The 21,582-nt window shown below is 43.0% G+C and overlaps 1 protein-coding gene across 4 annotated transcripts in view; it reads left to right on the top strand.

Moving 5' to 3' along the window:
• Positions 1–21,582, top strand: part of SPECC1L (sperm antigen with calponin homology and coiled-coil domains 1 like) — a 122,644-nt gene that overhangs the window by 26,000 nt on the left and 75,062 nt on the right. For 3 of the 4 annotated variants that reach the window (XM_030836203.3, XM_030836204.2, XM_030836205.3), the window contains 4 exons: positions 3,111–3,300; positions 14,259–14,412; positions 17,324–18,954; positions 20,783–20,990. In XM_030836203.3, coding sequence (XP_030692063.1) covers positions 3,148–3,300; positions 14,259–14,412; positions 17,324–18,954; positions 20,783–20,990 — 2,146 coding nt within the window. In that variant the 5' untranslated portion in view covers positions 3,111–3,147. The remainder of the gene's footprint in view (positions 1–3,110; positions 3,301–14,258; positions 14,413–17,323; positions 18,955–20,782; positions 20,991–21,582) is intronic. The other variant, XM_070046938.1, reaches the window with a different exon arrangement.

The following is a 21,582-nucleotide window of genomic DNA, read 5'->3' as shown; positions in this document are numbered from 1 at the left end:
GAGATGGAACCAATAGGACGGAACCAACCTTATTATAAGCAGTTGGCTCACATGCATATGGGGGCCGAGGAGTCCCAAGATCTGCAGTTGGTAGGCTGGGGCCCCCGGAGAGCCGCTAGCGTAAGTTCCAGTCTGAGAGTTGGAGTGCAAAGCCAGGAAAAGACTGACATCCCAACTCAAGAAGTCAGTCAGGAAGAGTTCCCTCAGACTCCAGCCTTTTTGTTCTATTCAGGTCTTCGATTAGTTGGATGAGGCCTGCCCACATTAGGGAGAACACCTGCTTCACCCAGCGTATGAATTCAATCATTAATCTCCATCAGAAACACCCTCACACCCAGAATACTGTTTGACAAAATGTGTGGGTGCCCTGCAGCTCAGTCAGGTTGGCATAAGATGAGCCGTCACACCAAGCGTGGTTCCCGCTTTTAGAAAATCACATTCTGGAGAGCGTGCATGGAGATGGCATGTATCTGAGTTGCCAGGACCTCGTGCCCAAGTCAACACTGTAACTGTCAGATTCACAGTGATTCAGCTTAGAGCTGTTCATTTCTGACTGTTTTATTCCTAGTATAGTCTGGCTTGAACAGTTACGTGTCAAAATTTGTATTTATTTTATTTTATTATTTTTTATAAATTTATTTATTTATTTATGGCTGCGTTGGGTCTTCGTTGCTGCGTGCGGGCTTTCTCTAGTTGTGGCGAGTGGGGGCTACTCTTACTTGCGTTGCATGGGCTCCTCATTGCAGTGGCTTCTCTTGTTGCGGAGCATGGGCTCTAGGCGTGTGGGCTTTGGTAGTTGTGGCACGAGGGCTCAGTAGTTGTGGCTCGCAGGCTCTAGAGCGTAGGCTCAGTAGTTGTGGTGCATGGGCTTAGTTGCTCCGCGGCCTGTGGGATCTTCCTGGACCAGGGCTTGAGTGTCCCCTGCATTGGCAGACGGATTCTTAACCACTGAGCCACCAGGGAAGCCCAGCAGGCGGATTCTTAACCACTGTGCCACCAGGCAAGTCCTAGTAACTCTGTGTTTAACCACTTGAGGAACTGCCAGACTATCTTCCGAAGTGGCTGCACCATTTTGCATTTGTGCCAGCAGTGCTTGACTCTTCCAATTATTCCACATCCTCTCTAACATTTGTTACCATCTATCTTTTTGATTATAGCCACCCTGGTGGGAGGGAAGTGGTAGTTCATTAGGTTTTAACTCTGGGACAGAGACAGCAGCAGGAAAGGGACAGTCTGTTACGTTGTCCAGTATGGTGTCTACCATGTAACTTTAAATTTAAAAAGATTAAAATTTAAATTTTAGTTCCTCAGTCACACTAGCCACATTTCAAGTGCTCAGCAGCCCCAAGTAGCTAGTGGCTACTGTATTTCGGATAGCACAGATGGATACCAAACATTTTCATAGTTGCAGTAAGTTCTGTTGGATTGTGCTGGTCTAGAAAAAGTTAATTTGACAGCAGCTGGAGGAGTAGGCAGAGAATGGGAGAGGGTCTGAGTAGTGTAGGAAGGAGTGCAGGCGTGGAATTTGGAGCAGAGAAGAAAGAAACTTTGGGGAGCCATTTACAAGATATGAGACTTAGAAAAAAGATAAATACAAAGGGAAAGTGAGACGTTGAAGGAAAGGTTCTTAGGAACTTGATTTTTCTACAAAATCAACTTAGTGATGGGTCCAATCTAATTCCTTAATTTTACAGGTAGAAAAGCACAAAGTTGCCAGTTGGCAGGGATTAGCATAACTGTGGTGCACGTGTTGTGGGAAGCCGCTCGTGTCTGTCTTGGTCATTTTCAGTGTCCTCTGGGAACCTATAAGGAGCAGCTTGGTGGAGCTAAACTAGAGGGAGTGCCAACTCTGGGCTGAGTGCTCCAATGGGACAGGGAAGTAGAAAGCAGAAGGCTTCAGGGCAAGCAGACGGGTGATTTTATTGTCACCAATTACAGCATTTTCTGGAAGGAAGAACCAGGAAGTTGGGAGAAGGCTGGAGAGGAGACTGAGGTCTCGCTGTGTTTTGCTTGGTGTCAAAAACAGTGTTCTTTTTGCTCCGAGGCCTTATCACGGTGAGGGTGGAGCGGAGCCCCCTTTGCCCTGTCTCACTGTTCTGCCGCCAAACCAGTTGGTACAGTTTGTGTTACGTCAGGCAAGATAAATCTGGAGCGTTCGAATACAGTCTAGGTGAAGTGTTCATTGAAGCTATTGGAACGAGCCTTTTCTTTTCCAAAAGGCTTTTCTGTAAGTTTCTCTTTATTTTTATTAGTGTGTAGAAATCTTCCTAAAATAGACCAACTTCTTTTTTGTGCTCATTGTAGTTTCTCAGCGTCATCGTACATAAACTTCCTTACGTTCACAGTAGGCTTTCATTTTTGTTAGTCGTATTATTTACTTTACCCAGACCAGGCCAATGTGTCTTTCCAAACATGATACTACGGTAGAGACTGCTTTTCTAGCTCAGCTGATAGAGGTATGTTGAAGGGTTTTTCTGGCCGTAGTTCTGTGTGTGGCCAGTGTTATTCCAGGTCCTCTAAGCTTGAAATTGAGTCTGTTCCACTTAGGCGAAAGGTTTGCTGTCATGGTTTTAAGGTTGTAAAAGAGTGCCCTTACTTTCTGAACCAAATATTGAGGCTTATATTCTTATAAGGCATTTTGATGCTTCCTCTTGATAAAAGAGATATACTGGGAAATATATTTAGATCCTGAATGTTGGAGTTTCTGGGCTGTTTTGCTGGTTTATGTGGAAATATCACAACAAATATTTGAAGTTAGGACTGTGCTGGATAATTTGGAAAGTGTGATCACCTTAGAGACCTGCAAAGTGGCTCATTCTCAAGTGCCAGGATGATTATTGCTTCACTAAATGTACTGTGTGTTATTGTTTTTACTGAGAGAACTAGAATGTAGAAAATAATTTCAAGTTAGTGTTCAAGAAGGAAGCCTTGAAAACAGGATGCATTCTGATTAATAAGTCTAAGAATTTTTCATCCTTTATTTTCTGTAGCGACATCTAGCTTTCAAACATTTTTATTTAGTTCATGGTAAGATCCTTCAAAAACAAATTTTTAGAGAGCTTTCTTACAGTTTTGTTCTCAGTATAATTTATCTCCATTTATCTCCACAGATTTGCTTGTAAATGCATTACGAAGAGGCAGCCCAGAATGAAGAAAACAAGCAGGAGTGTTGGCTCAGTGCCTAAGGTGTCTGGGATAAGCAAAGCGCAAACAGCAGACAAAACGAAACCCGAAAACAGCTCTTCAGCATCTGCAGGAGGCAAACTCATAAAACCTGGAACAGCAGCTTCGTTGTCAAAGGTATTTACGTGGTTGTGTTTAAATATGTGATGAATTGTAGGAGGAGTGAGTCTTCATATGATGTTTGATTTATCACATAAACGTTATTTAGGATTCACCCTCTTCAAAGAGAGTTCACATTGTGGTGGACTTAATTGGTGTTTGGTCGGTCTTTACGAATGAAACCAAGTAGCAGGCTTACTTGTGAGCAAATCGCTGTGCTGGTGTGGGAGAGCCTGCCTTCAAGGAGCTTGTGGAGGAAAGGATGGAGGCAAGTCACTGGCACGAACAACTAAAATACAAGTGAAAAAGTCAGATGCCCTGGGAGAGCAGGAGAGTAGCGTAAACAGTTTCAAGTAGGAAAATATTGTTTCTGCCCGAGAAGCCTTAATGAAAAGAGCATGTGCATGAGGTCTTAAAGGATGGCCAGTATGACATTCCTGAAACCCCTGAACAGGAGTTTTTATTCCCACCCATCCCCCTACACTGTTACCATAAACTGTTACTTGTTTTTTGACAACTGATCCAGTGTTAATCCCAGGCAAAATTGGGTGATATTAATTTAGTCAGAGCATAACTAGTTTTCTTGTTACACTCCTTTCTTTAGAGGCTAGTTTAGTTTTTGTTAGTAAAGGGTAGTGGTACGTTAGATCCCAGGCTTCGGGAGCAGACAGGCCCAGGCTGGGCATTGCATCCTAGGGCTGCAGTCAGGATGGAAGTGAGGGTGTAGGAAAGAGGATGGTGCAGGGCCTGGCTCACAGCAAGGACTTTGTAAGGGACTGGCAGTAGAGTTTTTCCTGGTTAGCTCTGGAAACTTCCTGCAGCTCAGGATTGATTGACAGTAGCAGGCTTCCCATGGGTGTTCTCAGTGTCTGTGTTGAGATGACTCTGGGCCATTTTTCTGCTGGTCAAGTCTTAGATTCACTGGACAGAAATGCACATGGTCTTCTTCCGGTCTTTCTCAGTCCAGAATTCACTTATTTGTTCTTTGCTTGCTTGTTTTGAGGTTTGGTGTTTTGGGGTAGAAACTTTGACTCTATGGAGAAGACCTGGAGAGAGTTTTTGCTCGTCTGATAGGGGGGAACCAAGAAGTACCTGAAACGCGATCTGTTCAGAAGCCTTTTGTCCAGGAAAGGCTTTACAGATGTGACAATTATTTTAAGAAGCACCTCACAGGAACAGCTGATGAGGGACTTCCTTATATGTGTTGAAAGATCTAGCAGGAAATGCTGGTTTTTCTATTCCAGGGTTGTCGAAACTGAATGCAGACTTACTCTGTGGGCTTGGAGATGCCACCAGATTTTCTCCTTGCTACATCCCTGATGAGCAGCTGGGTGTCATCCTGCGGCCTGGAGGGTGATACCAGGAGTAGACCTTTACCCTACTTCCGTTAGTCTGAATCAGCACGCTGAGCAATTTCCTTGGTGGCAGTGCTGCCTCTCTCTCGTGTAAGAAAACTGGTATTTTCTGCCCCAGCTGTTCACTCAGTTGCTCGCCTGTTTTCAGAGTGGAGTGCCTGTGTGCCTGGGCGACCCGTGACTTATGGGGCTGGAGGAGCAGGCTGAAGCGTTGGCACGGGGTGTGCACTACTGCCTGCCTTGTTGCCTCCTCCTCGCTGGCAGGCAGTGTCTCTGAGGTTCACTCCGGAGCGTGTCCTGAGCAGCATGTCTGGTCTTCCAAAGCATGTATCCTGAGTCGATGGCAGCCTAGTCTTGAGCAGTGAGTACTTCTTCATTGTAAGGCAAAACCGTATCCCTGCTTTGTGCCAGCTGTCCATGGCTTTGGCTTTGGTGAGTTGGCTGATTTAAGTATTTCTCTCTGTGTGTGTGTGTGTTTGTGTGTGTGTGTGTGTGTGTGTGGAGTGGGGAGGGTCATAGAAGAGGTGAAACTATTTGGGAACACTTTACCTCAACTGGAGCAAGTGCTTTACTTAAAAAAGGAGGGGGAAAAAGTCATTGAATAGAAATTAGAGTAAGAGGGAAAGAAGAAAATAGTGAAAATGATAGAAAAATTGGAAAAAGCGAAAGGACCTAGGGAACCCACAAACTTGTGTTATTTTATTTTTATAAGTTTCCATATTTCAGTGTGCTTCTCCAGCATATGGTCACTTCCCACAACTTGAATTCTGTAACTGATGGAGCCTTGATGATTGCCAGAAGAATGAAGCATTTGGCTTTTAATCATTGAGACACCGTGTCCACACATCCACTCTCGTGGACACCCACACCGTGTCTGTCACCGCGCAGGATTCACATAACACCAACACTTTTCTTACACTCGGCAGGGTGCAGGGATATGTGTTTCTTTTCTTGGCTGCAACCAAGGATTGAACCCAGCCCTGGCATTGAAAGCACCGAGTCCTAACCACTGGACCTCCAGGGAATCCCCAAGGATATGTGTTTCTTTACCTCTCATTTCAAATGTTGTTTGTAGCTAGATCTAGTGAGATGTAGGGGAGGACCTTTTTGAGTCTGAATGGAGCTTCTGTAAACATGAAAAGAAGCACTATGGCTGTTCACAGCATGTTTGGAGGAAATTGGTCCCATTTCTGTGAGTAGCTGTAACATCTGGCTTGGGCCTTTGTGTGGGTCATTCTTCTTTGTCACAGCCAGCAGAGAGGGTTATTTCCAGGTAGAGGTGGTCTCCTACATGCCTGCACTTTTTGGCTGTCCACACTTAATCCTTTAGAAGTAGTACACTTTTTCATTGTCCTGGGGATACTTTTTTCTAAAACTTGATAGATGAGAGTTAATAAGTTAGGGTTTATCTAAATAATTGATGATTCTCAATGATGATTTGTGATCATACCTTTTCAGTGTAGAAGTTAGTTCACAGGGGCTTCCCTGGTGGCGCAGTGGTTGAGAGTCCACCTGCTGATGCAGGGGACGTGGGTTCGTGCCCCGGTCCAGGAAGATCCCACATGCCACGGAGCGGCTAGGCCCGTGAGCCATGGCCGCTGAGCCTGTGCGTCCGGAGCCTGTGCGCCGCAACAGGAGACGCCACAAAAGTGAGAGGCCCACATACCGCAAAAAAAAAAAAAAAGTTAGTTCACAGTTTGACTGAGTAATCCATCTCTGAAACCTGGAAGGTAGAAATTTTAAACTAATCTTAAAATATGAGGTGGAGATGCAGACTGTGAAACTTGGACCTTACCTGGAGAAGCATGTATTCTTTGGTTGTATTATTTCGTTATTTGTATCTGTATGTTTTTACCAAATGATTGTGTTTTGTACCTGTTATTAAAAAGTAGGCGAAAAATCTATTCCTTCATCAATTTCATTTTTTTTGACTGTTGCTGATGGGGGATGTTTACATGTGGGAATACACATGTATTTATAGAACTGTGTAACAAAAATTAAAACAGAAAAAATATCAGAGCCTGCCAAGTACCTTCATGTAAAAGGCAAGTTGGAAAGTGCAGAGTTGTTTCTTGTTTTGTTTTTACTTTTCTGATAAAGTAGAACATACACCCAGAGAAGTTCACAAAGCATCTGTGTTGGGCTTAGTGAGGGGTGAATGTACCCTGGGCCATCAGCCAGGTCAGGAAGCAGAGCCTGCCTGCACCTCAGTGGCCTCCCCCCCGACCCCTCTGTGCCTCCTTCATCACTGCCCTTTCCTTCCTCTCCGGAAGTAACTACCACCCTAACTTCTAGCCCCCAAGATTCATTTTGCCTGTTTTGGATCTTTATATAGATGTAATTGAACATGAAGTTCTTTTCATGTGTGTCTGGTTTCCTTAACTCTGTTTAGGTCATGATATTCATCTCTGTTGTTGCCTATAGCAGCAGCTCCTCCCTTTTTTTTTTTTCTTAATTGAAGTATAATTGATTTACAATATTGTGTTAGTTTCAGGTGTACAACAAAGTGATTCAGCTATATTATATATATTTTTAGATTATTTTCCATTATAGGTCTTAAAAAATATTGATTATAGTTCCCTGCGCTGTAGTAAACCCTTGTTGCTTATCTTATTTTATGTATAGTAGTGTGTATCTGTTAATCCTGTACTCCTAATTTATCCACCCCCCCGCCACCTTCCCCTTTGGTAACCATAAGTTTGTTTTCTATGTCTGTGAGTCTGTCTGTTTTGTATATACATTCATGTGTAAGCAGCTCCTCCTTGCTGATTACTAACCGTGGAATGTCCACAAGCCATACACCTCTTCTGCCCTTGATGGACATCTATCTGGAGTTTCCTTCGGGGCTATTAGTCATAGTACTGTTATGAACATCCTACACACGTCTTTTATACGCAGGTGCACCCATTTCTGTTGACTCCATAACCAGGAGTGAAATTGCTGGGTTGTAAGGTGCATGGCATTCACCTTTCATAGGTAGATGGCCAGTCATTTCCCAAAGGGGTTAACTCTGGGATGCCCCACATCCTCACCTGCACTTACATTACTCTTTTCATTGTAACCATTCATAGAGGTGTTATAAAGTGGGTTTAATTTGCGTTTGCGTTGTTAGCAATGAGATTAAGCACCTTTTCATGTCTTATTTTTAAGTGTTTAGTGGACATTTAGATATTCTCTTATGTGAAGTGCCTGTTCAAATCACTTGCCCATATTTTTACTGTGGTGTCTGTTTTTCCTCAACTTTTGTGTGTGTGTGTGGTAAAACACACATAACATTTATCATCTTAACCGTTGTTAAGTGTACCGTTTTGTGGCATTAAGTACCTTCACATTGCTGAGTAACTGTCACCACCGTCCATCTTCAAAACTTTTTCATTTTCCTAGTCTCCATTGAACACTTAACTCCCCATCTCCTCCTCCCAGTTCCTGGCAACCACCATTCCACTCTCTGTCTCTGTGAGTCTGACTACTCTGAGTACTTCATATGAGTAGAATTACACAGTATTTGTCTTTTTGTGACTGGCCTATTTACCGTAGCAAAATGTCTTCAGAGTCATCTATGTTGTAGCATATTGCAGAATTTCCTTCCTTTTTAAGGCTGAATAATACTCCACTGTATGTATAGATCACACTTTGTTTATCCATGCTTCCATCAGCGATACTTGGGTTGCTTCTACCTTTTGGCTATTGAGAATAATAGCTGTGAACATGGGTGTACAAATATCTCTTAGAGACCCTGCTTTCAATTCTTTTGGGTATATACCCAGAAGTGGAATTGTGGGGTTGTATGGTAGTTTGATGTTTAATTTTTGAAGAACGACCATACTGTTTTCCACAGCAGCTGCACCATTTTATATTCCCACCAAGAGTGCACAAGGGTTCCCCTTCTGCTAATCCTTGCAAGCACTTGTTTTTTCTGTTTTTTGGTAGTAGCCGTCCTAGTGGCTGAGGTGGTGCAGTGTGTTTCTTTGTACTGATTTATCATTCTTTACCTATTCTAGATGTGAACCCTTTGTCATTTATATGTGTTGTACATATATTCTCCTACTCTGTACCTTCTCTTTCTACTTCTTTTTGTTTTAATTAATTAATTAATTATTTGGCTGCGTTGGGTCTTTGTTGCTGTGCACAGGCTTTCTCTAGTTGCGGTGAGCGGGAGCTACTCTTCGTTGTGGTGCGCGGGCTTCCCATTGCGGTGGCTTCTCTTGTTGTAGAGCTCGGGCTGTAGGCGTGTGGGCTTCAGTAGTTGTGGCACACGGGCTCAGTAGTTGTGGCTCACAGACTCTTAGAGCACAGGCTCAGTAGTTGTGGAACATGGGCTTAGTTGCTCCATGGCATGTGGGATTGTCCTGGACCAGGGCTCAAACCTGTGTCCCCTGCATTGGCAGGCGGATTCTTAACCACTGAGCCACCAGGGAAGCCCCCAGAAGTACATAATTTTTTTCTTGATCTGTTTAAGTGTAAATTGTAGAGCTAATCCTCCTTTATTGCTGAATATTTCAGTGTGTATTTCCTTAAAAAACAAGACCATTCTCTTATAACCATAGTACAATGATAACATCTGGAAATGAACATTGATAAAATGCTAGTATCTGATCTGTAGACTTTAGTTAAATTTCACCAATTGTGCTAATGTCCACTTTAGCAAAAAAGGAAGAAAAATTTTTTTCTGGTCCAGGATTCAGTCCGGGGTTGTGAATTGCATATAGCTGTTCTTCATTCTCCTTAAATTTGGAATAGTTCCTCAGTCTTTGTCTTTTAGGACCTTGACATTTACTAAAGCGTGCAGTTCCGTTTGTTTGGCTGACTGTCCTCCACATTTGGGTTTGTCAGTGTTTCCATAGGCTGGGGCTGCAGGGTCCCGCAGGAGTCCCACAGAAGCTGGGCGTCCTAGGTGCAGCATTTCCAGAGGCACGTGGTGTGTGGTGTCAGTGTTCCTGGTGATGATAACTTGGTGAAGGTGGTGTCTGCTAGGTTCCTCCACTATCAGGTTACTATGTTGCCTTTTGTAAAAATAAGTATCTTGTCGAAAATACTTTGACACTGTAAATATTCTTCTCTCATCAAACTTTCACGTTAGTTTTAGCAATTTTTAGTAATTCTTTCCAGAATCAATTATTACTATGATTATTACTATGATTTTTGCCAAGTGGTAATTTTATAATTCCATCATTCTTTCTACATTTATTAGTCAGCATTCTACTATAAGGAAGAGTTTTTACTTTTCTCCCATTTGTGTATTCATTTATATTAGTGTGGATTCATGGATTCTTCTTAAGTGGGCTGTAAACTGTTAGCATCATTTATTTTGATGCTCAGATTGTCCCCAGTTTGGCCGGTGGGAGTCCCTTCAAGCAGGGTCTTGTGTCCTTCTGACATGTTCCTCGTATTCTCTGAGCAATTTCTTTTCTTTTAATTTATTTTTGGCCGTGTTGGGTCTTCGTTGCTGCACGCAAGCTTTCTCTAGTTGCAGCGAGCAGGGGCTTCTCCATTGCGGTGCGCAGGCTTCTCACTGTGGTGGCTTCTCTTGTTGCAGAGCATGGGCTCCAGGCATGCGGGCTCAGTAGTTGCAGCAAGCAGGCTCTAGAGCGCAGGCTCAGTAGCTGTGGCGCCTGGGCTTAGTTCTGCGGCATGTGGGATCTTCCCGGGCCAGGGCTCAAACCCGTGTCCCCTGCATTAGCAGGCGGATTCTTAACCACTGCGCCACCTGGGAAGCCTCTCTCTGAGCAATTTCTTAATTTCTGGCACAGTAAATTTCCTGCTTTTCCAGCCCCAGCCCTAGAATCAGCCTTGTCTTCAAGGAGGCCTTGATCTTTCAGTGAGGGGTAGAATTTAAACCATCTGGAAGCTAGGTGTGCTCATGGCTTTTGCACATATTGTTTATAAGCCCTTTCATCATACAGAGGTAGGAGCGCGCACACGTGTGTACATGCATATCAGTACCAATTTCTGTATCTACTTCTCTCCATACACATTAAAACCTCAGAGTTCACACTGATACTTCCAGTTCCAGTTACTACACAAGGTTGCTTGTAGCCTTTGCACTTTCCATAATTGTAATCCCTTCCTCTGACAGTGGCATTGGTTATCTATAATAGATTTATTTTCTCAATCCTAGAATATACAGAAAATACAGATTTACTCACTGTTACCACTGCAAAAAACAATTCTACCAGCTGGAATTCAGAATTTATACTTCTTTGTATTTAGCTTGAGGGTTTGAGGGTTTATGGTCAAAATAGTGTGTTCAAAAGATACTTGATTGCCCCCATTCCAACCCCATGTGGTTGTATGATTCATTTGAAATGGAGTTGTGTCCACTTGTTCCCATTGTGTTCCACTTTAGGGTCCCCCACCCTTGTTTAATTATTCATTGTGAACACGTGAAGCACTCCCGTGGTTCCACGCGTCACAACTGTATGAGATGTGGTCAGAGAAGTGCCCCCCATACTCCTTACTCTGTCTCCACCCACTGCTTAGAGCTAAGCAGTCTAATTTAGTTTTTCTGTGTTTCTTTTTGCATAAATGAGCAGATGTTTATTTTGTATTTCTGCTTTCTTACACAAAAGTTGACATAATTAGATATACTTTTGCACTTGGCTTTTTTCCACTTAACGTATTCTAGAAATCTCTTCACACCACTTTTTAGCAGTCTTTCTCATTCTGTTTAACATTTCATTGTATGGATATATATAGTTTATTCAGCTACTAACCTATGTACAGGCGTTTAAGGTGTTTCCAGTATTTTGCAACTAAAAACAATGCTGCAATGAGTAACTTTATGCATATGTATTTTTGTCTTATTGGAAGTGTGTCTTCAGGTTTAAATTCCTAGAAGTGGGATTGCTGGGCAGGAGGTAAAGGCGTATGTAGCTTTGTTAGATGTCACCAGACTCCTTCCATAAGGCTCTGTCAATCAAGTTGCATTCTCGCCAGCAACTTATGAGAGTGCCTGTTTCCTCACATCCTTCCCAAAGGAGTGTGTCATACTTTTTCCTTTTGTGCCAGTCTGAGGTGAGAAGTGGTATCTCAATGTTGTTTACTTTGTATTTCTAATATGAGTTAGTCTGACTAATCACCTTCTTTCGTACATTTGTGTGAGTTGATTGTATGTGATTGTTCATTTTGCTCACTATTCTTTGTGTTTTTTGGTCTCTTTCCCCTTAATTTTTAAGAGTTCTTTGTGTATTAGGGATATTAGCCCTTTATCTGTGAGATATTGCAAGTATACTTACCTAGTTTCTCATGTGTGGATTTTATTTTTAAACTTTGCTTATTTTTTTTGGCCATGCAAAAATTTAAATTTTCTCTTAAGATTTTTATGTAGTCAAATTTTTCAATTTTTTGTTTTATCATTCAGGATTTTGAATGATAGAAAGCCTTGGAATTTATTTTTGATATGGTGTGAAATAGGGCTCATTCATCTTTTTTCCTTTGTGAATATACAGTTGACCTAGCACCATTTATTGAAAACTCCATTTTTTCTGTACTGCTTCTTTGGTCATAAATCAAGTGCCTATATATACAGTTTGGTTAATTAACGTGACAATATTGTATTATTCTAGTTATTGTGATAACTGCATAGATTTTGATTTGGTGCTCTGGTGTATGTTTAACTTTGCTATTACCCAAAGGCAAATTGTAAACAGAGAACTGTGACAATTCAGCCACTTTTTACAGGAGTATGTAGGGTGGTCTTCAGATGTAATTATTATGGAAGGAAAGAATATCTAACTTATGGAGGAAGGAAAATTAGTTCAAAGATAATTTTAACTTTTATTAACAATATAAAAAATAATTTGAAAATGTAAGAATATGCTAAGTTTATTTACTGCTTAGTAGACGAGGTACAAAGACAGGAAGGGGGTGTAACTTGATTTACAATTATTTTTTTGCATCATACTTGATAACCAGTTTCATTAAGAAATACTAGTCTTAAAGAATATGAACAGGGCTTCCCTGGTGGCACAGTGGTTGAGAGTCCGCCTGCCGATGCAGGGGACGCGGGTTCGTGCCCCGGTCCAGGAAGATCCCACATGCTGCGGAGTGGCTGGTCCCGTGAGCCATGGCCGCTGAGCCTGCGCGTCTGGAGCCTGTGCTCCGCAACAGGAGAGGCCACAACAGTGAGAGGCCTGTGTACCGCAAAAAAAAAAAAAAATAAAAATAATATGAACAATCCTTAATGATTAATGCAATATCCCCCTTCCTTATTGTGTGATCTAGATTTTTCATAATATGACAACCCTAAATTACCAAAGCTTAATTCTGACAATTCATTTAAAACATTAATCTTCTTTCTGCCTCTTTTTTAGTGAGACAGATTGACCTACCTAATGGTACTACTCCATATCCAGTCACTGACATTTAGAACTGGGAGAGGCTTCAGATTTAGAGATGAGTTGTTTTTGAACCATTTTAATTTGTAGAAATGAATTCATTGTGATTATCCGAGGGTGATTATCTCAATGGGAAACAGCATAAGTTGGCTGGTTAACTTGTGCCTTCACCTTAGTGGGCGAAACTTTTGGTTATTTTATTTAAAAGCAGGGTTTTTTTTTCCCCCCACAGACCTTTAACTCCTCTTTGTTCTCTCTCATTTCTAGGAGAAGTAAAATCAGATTTCTTCACTGTTTTTCTTAAGTAACAATTTTATACCCAATCCAGTTCTCCAGAGTGCTTGTTTTCTTTTTAAAAAGCTCACATTTTTTTAATCATCTTCATAAAACATAAATAAATATTACAAATGGTCTTTCTCGAGTAGTATGATCATTTAACCCTCACTCTAACCGTAAAATTTCTAATTTTTTATTTGTATATTACTTAGGCTTTAAAAAACAACAACCCTCCTTTCAATTTTGGCTTAAATTAGACTACAAAAAAAAATAGAGGTAAGAAAAATAAATTTCAGAATAACTTCTTTTAGACATTGGCTCCATCGTTGCATCACTTCAGAGCAGTGAAGATTCCTCCTGACCCTCAGTACTGCTTCTCTCTAGAAACTGCAAGGTGGCGTTTCCTGTGGCCTTACAGACCTTTCCTGAGATAGCACATGTGATGTTGCTATCCTAGAGTCACATCCTAGATGAGCGGTAGCAAGGAGGATGTCTGCACTTTCTCCCACCCCTCACTGAATCTGGCACGTGGGGGCACACAGTGGGCTTCCATAACATCTCTGAGTACATTATGATTTTCATATTTTAAAAAGAAGTGTGTGTGTGTGTGACTTCCCTGGAGGTCCAGTGGTTCAGACTCTGTGCTTCCAATGCAGGGGGCGCAGGTTTGATCACTGGGTGGGGAACTAAGATTCTGCATGCTGTGCACGGTGTGGCCAAAATAAATAACTAAATAAAATAAAATTTAAAATGGCTTTATAAAAGAAAAAAAAAGTATATACTAGGGTGAAGATTTAATAAAATTAATTAAAAAAAGAAGTGATCATTTATGAAGCAGTGAAGAAGTTCTGTTTCTGTAGCACAGAGTGATGTGCTGCTTGGTAACTGTCAGAAAGTCCTTGTAGAATTCTTGAACTCAGCGTGAAAGTCAAGGGCTTTGTTTAGTGTCAAAATGTTATTTAATCTTGCTTCATCTAATCAATTTGTTTTTATCTTCTGTTGCTTCTAGACCAAGAGCAGTGATGACCTTTTAGCTGGGATGGCTGGAGGGGTGACTGTGACTAATGGTGTCAAAGGGAAGAAAAGCACCTGCCCTTCCGCAGCACCGTCAGCATCCGCCCCTGCCATGAGCACCATGGAGAACAGACCCAAGAGTAGCACAGGTAGGCGCGCACTCGGTGTGAGGGTTACACTGCCTTTGTGTTTGAGTAGGTGAGTGCACAGGTATTTAGGGAATTCCATCTAATCGTAGAAAATTTCAAACATGCACAAAAGTATCTGGTATTTCATCTCTGTGTACTCATCACCCTTATCACCTGATGGCCACTCTTAGCTCCTTGACACCCACCTTCCCCTATTTTGAAGCAAATTCCAGATGTCATCCACAAATATTTAATTATCTTTGAAAGACAAGGATTCTTTTAAAAATATATTCATAATACCATTATCGGTCCTTAAAATAATTAATAACCATTTCTCAAATCATAAATTATTCAGTAAATATTTAAATTTCTGTCTTATAAATATTACATACATATATTTACTTATTTGTTTGGATCAGGATTTACCAGGATTCACTTAAGGTCCATATATAGTAATTGGTGAAGTGTCTCTTAAATCTTCATTTTAAATCTATGAGTTCATCCCACTTTGTTCTTGCAATTTAATTTTTGTGGAAACTGGTTGTTTGATCTGTAGAGTTTCCCATGATCTTGATGTCCCCCCACCCTTGGGTCGTGCTGTGTGGCTTGCGGGATCTTAATTCCCCGACCAGGGATTGAACCCAGGCCCTGGCAGTGAAATCGCTGAGCCCTAACCACTGGACCACTATGAAACTGCCTCCTGTGATCTGGATTTTTTTTTTAAATTATTTATTTATTTTTGACTGGGTTGGGTCTTTGCTGCTGCAAGCGGGCTTTCTCTAATTGCAGCGAGCGTGGGCCATTCTTCATTGCAGAGCACGGGCTCTTGGCGTGTGGGCTTCAGTAGTTGTGGCACACGGGCTTAGTTGCTCTGCGGCATGTGAGATCTTCCTGGACCAGGGATCGAATCAGTGTCCCCTGCATTGGTAGGCAGATTCTTAACCACTGTGCCATCAGGGAAGTCCCGTGATCTGGATTTTGATGTCACATTCCTATGATGTCCTTGATTTTATTCTTTTATTCTCTCTGTTTACTATAAATGTCATTGAATTTAGAGCCTTGATGGGACAGACTCAGGTTCCTTCCTCTTACCCCCGCCAATTCCTTCCTAGGTAATAGTTGTCTGTCTGTCAGGAGGCCCATTGTTTCTGGCCGTGTCCCGTTCCATGTTGTTAGCAGCCTCTGATGGTTGATGCCTAGATCCATTCATTCCAGTCCTACCATTCTTTCTTCCTTCATTAGCAGCAGTTTGTTTCTACATCTCAATTTTTTTTTTTTTTTCTTTTTGCTGTACACGGGCATCTCACTGTTGTGGCCTCTCCTGTCGTGGAGCACAGGCTCCGGATGCGCAGGCCCAGCGGCCACGGCTCATGGGCCCAGCCGCTCCACGGCACGCGGGATCCTCCCGGACCGGGGCACGAACCCGCATCCCCTGCATCGGCAGGCGGACTCTCAACCACTGCGCCACCAGGGAAGCCCTCGTGTAGACCTGTTACTCCCCGTTACCTGGTTAGCCTGGTGCCTGCCACATAAAGAACCAGTTGGTTCTTTAAAAATATTTATTGGTCAGGTCTAGGACTTATTTTTCAAAGTAAAAAATAGTCTAATGATTTCCTTAAGTGTTTGTGGGTATTTAAACATACTCCTGTTCTTTTTATATTAAATACATGATCATGTCAATTGTTTGCACAGGTTTAAAATTTTAGCAGTTAAGTAATGGTGTGCCTTGTGCAGCATATTTGACGAACGTGCTGTTATAACTTGGCAGTGATGCATCATCGTTTTCGAACACTTAGGGAGGCAGAGTGGCATACTGCTTAGACTGCCTGCCTGTGTGTAAATCTTGGCTCATCCATGTATTACCTGTGGGATGTCAGCAGATTATTTAACATCTCTTTTTGGGTTTCTTTGTCTGTAAAACAGGATGATGATAATGAAGCTTGTGTAAATGTGTATGAAGTGTTAATATGTGTGTGTAGTAAGTATAAGTGCATGTTGTCTATTCTAATAATTCTTGTTATTGGTACTATTTTGTGGCATTTTATGGTGTGAAAAATTTTTTGCATTTACTTGATCATAGTTTTTGTGGTTATTGTAGGTAGCTTAGGTTTTTTGTTTGTCCACAGGCTGCCTCTCACTTCTGGTCATCTGTAATCTTCCTTCACTGTCTGTTTCTGCAGTTAGTTTGCTACCTGACTGGCTATCCCTAGAGTCACCTTCATCTGGCTTGCCCTAGATACTATGTCCCTGGCCACCTGTTGAAAGCCATGGTTTGGGATTCAAGTTCATGTGTATAGCTTTTTTTTAATGTGAAAGCTTTATTGAGATATAATTCACATTCCATAAAACTCACCCCTTTGCGGTATTCAACTCAGTAATAGCTTCATTTAATTGATAATTAAAAGATGATTGATTTTCCAGTTTGGAGGAAACAACTTTACAGTAACCAGACTCTCAGGCAGAATTAGTGTAGGTCAGAATCACTGTGTGATTATGATTATAGATCCTTAGATTATATCTCATTCAACCTGGGGCATAACTATGTGCCTTTCTTTTATTTATTTATTTAGTTTTGGCTGCGTTGGGTCTTTGTTGCTACACGTATGCTTTCTCTAGTTACGGCGAGCAGGGGCTACTCTTTGTTTCAGTGCATGGGCTTCTCATTGTGGTGGCTTCTCTTGTTGCAGAGTATGGGCTCTAGGTGCATGGGCTTCAGTAGTTGTGGCTCATGGGCTCTAGAGCGCAGGCTCAGTAGTTGTGGTGCACAGGCTTAGTTGCTCTGCGGCATGTGGGATCTTCCCGGACCAGGGATCGAACCTGTGTCCCCTTCATTGGCAGGCTTATTCTTAACCACTGCGTCACCAGGGAAGTCCCACTATGTGCCTTTCTATTGCTAAGTTTTTGCCTTATATTCTTTGTCTTAAACATGTAGGCACAAGTTCTTCAACCAAGCGGAGCACTTCCACAGGTAATAAAGAATCCAGTTCTACTAGAGAAAGATTACGTGAACGTACCCGACTAAACCAGAGCAAAAAACTACCTTCTGCAGGTCAGGGGGCTAATGACATGGCGTTGGCTAAACGTTCCCGCAGTCGCACGGCTACGGAATGCGACATTCGTATGAGCAAGTCCAAATCGGACAATCAGATCAGTGACAAAGCTGCTCTGGAAGCCAAAGTGAAGGATCTTCTCACATTGGCAAAAACCAAAGACGTGGAGATTTTACATTTGAGAAATGAACTCCGAGACATGCGTGCTCAGCTGGGCATTAACGAGGACCCTCCTGAGGGGGATGAGAAGTCCGAGAAGGAAGCCATCATTGTTCACCAGCCCACCGACGTCGAGTCCACTTTATTGCAGTTACAGGAACAGAATACTGCCATCCGCGAGGAGCTCAACCAGCTGAAAAATGAAAACAGAATGCTAAAGGACAGGTTGAACGCACTGGGCTTCTCCCTGGAGCAGAGGCTAGACCATTCTGAAAAACTGTTTGGCTATCAGTCCCTGAGCCCAGAGATCACCCCTGGTAACCAGAGCGATGGAGGGGGCACTCTGACTTCCTCGGTGGAGGGCTCTGCCCCTGGGTCAGTGGAGGATCTCCTGAGCCAGGATGAAAACACCCTCATGGACCATCAGCACAGTAACTCTATGGACAACCTGGACAGCGAGTGCAGCGAGGTGTACCAGCCCCTCACATCCAGCGATGACGCCCTGGACGCACCATCGTCCTCGGAGTCAGAAGGCATTCCGAGCATAGAGCGCTCTCGGAAGGGGAGCAGCGGGAACGCCAGCGAAGTGTCCGTCGCTTGTTTGACGGAACGGATACACCAGATGGAGGAGAACCAACACAGTACGAGTGAGGAACTTCAGGCGACTCTGCAAGAGCTCGCTGATCTACAGCAGATCACCCAGGAGCTGAACAGCGAAAACGAAAGGCTCGGAGAGGAGAAGGTGATTCTCATGGAGTCGTTATGTCAGCAAAGCGATAAGTTGGAACACTTCAGCCGACAGATCGAATATTTCCGCTCCCTTCTAGATGAGCATCACATTTCCTATGTCATAGACGAAGATGTAAAAAGTGGACGCTACATGGAACTGGAGCAACGCTACATGGATCTAGCTGAGAACACCCGTTTTGAACGGGAGCAGCTTCTTGGCGTCCAGCAGCATTTAAGCAATACTTTGAAGATGGCTGAGCAAGACAACAAGGAAGCTCAGGAGATGATCGGGGCACTCAAGGAGCGCAACCACCACATGGAGCGAATCGTTGAGTCTGAGCAGAAGGGCAAGGCAGCCTTGGCAGCCACACTGGAGGAGTTCAAAGCCACAGTGGCCAGTGACCAGATCGAGATGAATCGCCTGAAGGCCCAGCTGGAGAACGAGAAGCAGAAAGTGGCGGAGCTATATTCCATCCATAACTCCGGAGACAAGTCTGACATTCAGGATCTCCTGGAGAGTGTCAGGCTGGACAAAGAAAAAGCAGAGACTCTGGCCAGTAGCCTGCAGGAAGATCTGGCTCACACCCGGAACGATGCCAATCGATTGCAGGACGCCATCGCAAAGGTACTGTTTAAGTAGATAGAATGTTCTGGACCAGTGTTATGCGGCTGCAGTACATGGCATGCTTACTGAGAGCCAGCAGCCCTGGTGGTGTGTCATTAGCTTTTGTTAATCAGATATTTTTTTAAGCTTCTGAATGGTTTTCTTGTATTGGGATGGAGTGAAAAGTATTCTTATAATAACGTCACTTCCACTCGCTGGTACTTTGTTACTGTTTTCCTGCCTGTGAGAGGATGGGGCTGGAGTTACAACTAACTGAAGTTGTAACAGAAGTTGTGCCTAGTTCTGGGTATGCCCAGGGGAGTGTGTCATGCAGTTTTACATCCTCCTCTGTAGTGTAGTTTGGCATAAGAAAAACAGAGAGCCAGTATTCCAGTCTGTGGGACCAGCAATGTCTGCCTCTTCTTATCCTTTTGTGGTTGTAGTTTTTCAAGTAGAGTTCTGTTATGATTTAAAATTACTTTTGGAGTGTGAAGGCTCCTATTTCTTAGAGGCCCATGGTTTGTTGCTGGTGGGGACCTTAGTGATCATTGGTCCAGCCCCCTTTTTTTTTTTTTTTTTTTTTTTGTAGTACGCGGGCCTCTCACTGTTGTGGCCTCTCCCATTGCAGAGCACAGGCTCCGGACGCGCAGGCTCAGCGGCCATGGCTCACGGGCCCAGCCGCTCCACGATATGTGGGATCTTCCCGGACTGGGGCACGAACCTGTGTCCCCTGCATCGGCAGGTGGACTCTCAACCACTGCGCCACCAGGGAAGCCCCAGCCCCCTTTTTTTTACACGCAGTGTGATAGTGAGGACTCAGTCAGAACTGCAGCCCAGGGTTGCTGGCAGTCGCCAGCCCCACGCGGTTGCTGATGTAGTGTTTATTTTTTTTTTTTTAAATAAATGTATTTATTTTTTTGGCTGCATTGGGTCTTTGTTGCTGTGCACAGGCTTTCTCTTGCTGCGGCGAGCAGGGGCTGCTCTTTGTTGCAGTGCGAAGGCTTCTCGTTGCGGTGGCTTCTCTTGTTGCGGAGCACAAGCTCTAGGCGTGCAGGCTTCAGTAGTTGTGGCACGTGGGCTCAGTAGTTGTGGCCTGCGGGCCCTAGAGCGCAGGCTCAGTTGCTCTGACACATGTGGGATCTTCCCAGACCAGGGATCAAACCTGTGTCCCCTGCATTGGCAGGTGGATTCTTAACCACTGCACCACCGGGGAAGTCCCCGATGTAGTGTTTATTTGCATGACTTATCTAATTATCCTAGCTTACATTTTATTTCCTGTTTCAGTGCAAAAATTTTTTAAAGTAGGAAACAGTATATCTTTGCTCAAAATTTGAATAATATAAACCTTAATTTTTTAAGTGACAACTTTCATAGATACAGTTTAGGAGATGTGGTATTTGTCAGAGCATGTATATTGGGGGCCACTATGAACTAACACTGACTATATTAGAGAACTTTTTTGTTTCCATTTTTAATTTGATTTTGAAACTGTCACAAATCAGACATCATTTTTGTGGGAAAGCATGTTAATCATTAATCAGATGCATGCCTTCAGTCCAAACTTTGGAGAAGGGAAAATTTCCAAAATTTCCTCAAAAATAATGTAGTGAAGTTCAGTGAGATGTCAGTGTAATTTCAGTCAGTGATGTGGCAGCAGATCATGCTTAAGCATACTGTGTGAAGTCCATGTTACTGGAGAGCGCCTTCCACCCAGTTATTACACAGGTCGTTCTTGCTCACGCAGAGCAGCTCACGCTCAGCTCCCTGCTGAGACAAGGTGTGCCTCTGTCCTAGGACTTATCTTAGAACAACTCTTACTTTTCTGATCTGCACTATCAATTTTGCACAGGTAGAAGATGAATACAGAGCCTTCCAAGAAGAAGCTAAGAAGCAAATAGAAGATCTGAATATGACATTAGAAAAATTAAGATCAGAGCTGGAAGAAAAAGAGACAGAAAGGAGTGACATGAAAGAAACGATCTTTGAACTTGAAGACGAAGTAGAACAGCACCGGGCGGTGAAGCTTCATGACAACCTCATCATCTCCGACTTAGAGAGTAAGTGAGGTCCCACCTGTCTTAACGTGTGGGAAGAGTTTGCGTTCTAAGTAGCAAAGTGACGGGGTGGGGGTGGGGGCGTGGCTCTGCCTGGGGGGCAGGGGTTCAAAGGCAGGAGCACAGTGGCCGGCAGATACGCGTGTGGGCAAGAGCTTCCCATGGCCATTGGCAGTCTTCCGGCTGCTATTTGGCTCCTAAAGGACTGTTAAGTGGAAGCATCTCTTTAAAACTGCTTAATTATGGAAAATCATTTAAGTGAGAAGCTAATGGGGTTGTTAACTTTCTAGATCTTAGGAAAAGCCATTTGTTGTCAGTGTCTAGTGGTTGCAAGTATACTGAGACCAAAAAATATTTATCCTTTATAATCTTATGCCTGAGGCACAGGTTTTTGTTTATTTGTTTAATATTCCTCCCTTTCACGGAGATTTTATGATCAGGTAGACTTGAAACTCAGATTTTGAGTTGCTTTGTTTGCTTTTTAAAAGATTCTAAAAAACTGTTTTGGAAGTATTTCAGACTTTAAAAAAAGTTGCAAAAATAGTACAAAGCATTTCTGTGTGGAAAATTTGATGAGGAACAGAAATTTGCATGA

Source organism: Globicephala melas, chromosome 13, assembly GCF_963455315.2.
Source record: "Globicephala melas chromosome 13, mGloMel1.2, whole genome shotgun sequence".
Taxonomy (NCBI): Eukaryota; Metazoa; Chordata; class Mammalia; order Artiodactyla; family Delphinidae; genus Globicephala; species Globicephala melas.
Note: the sequence above shows the minus strand (reverse complement) of the source record. Positions and strands in the feature narration are given on the sequence as shown.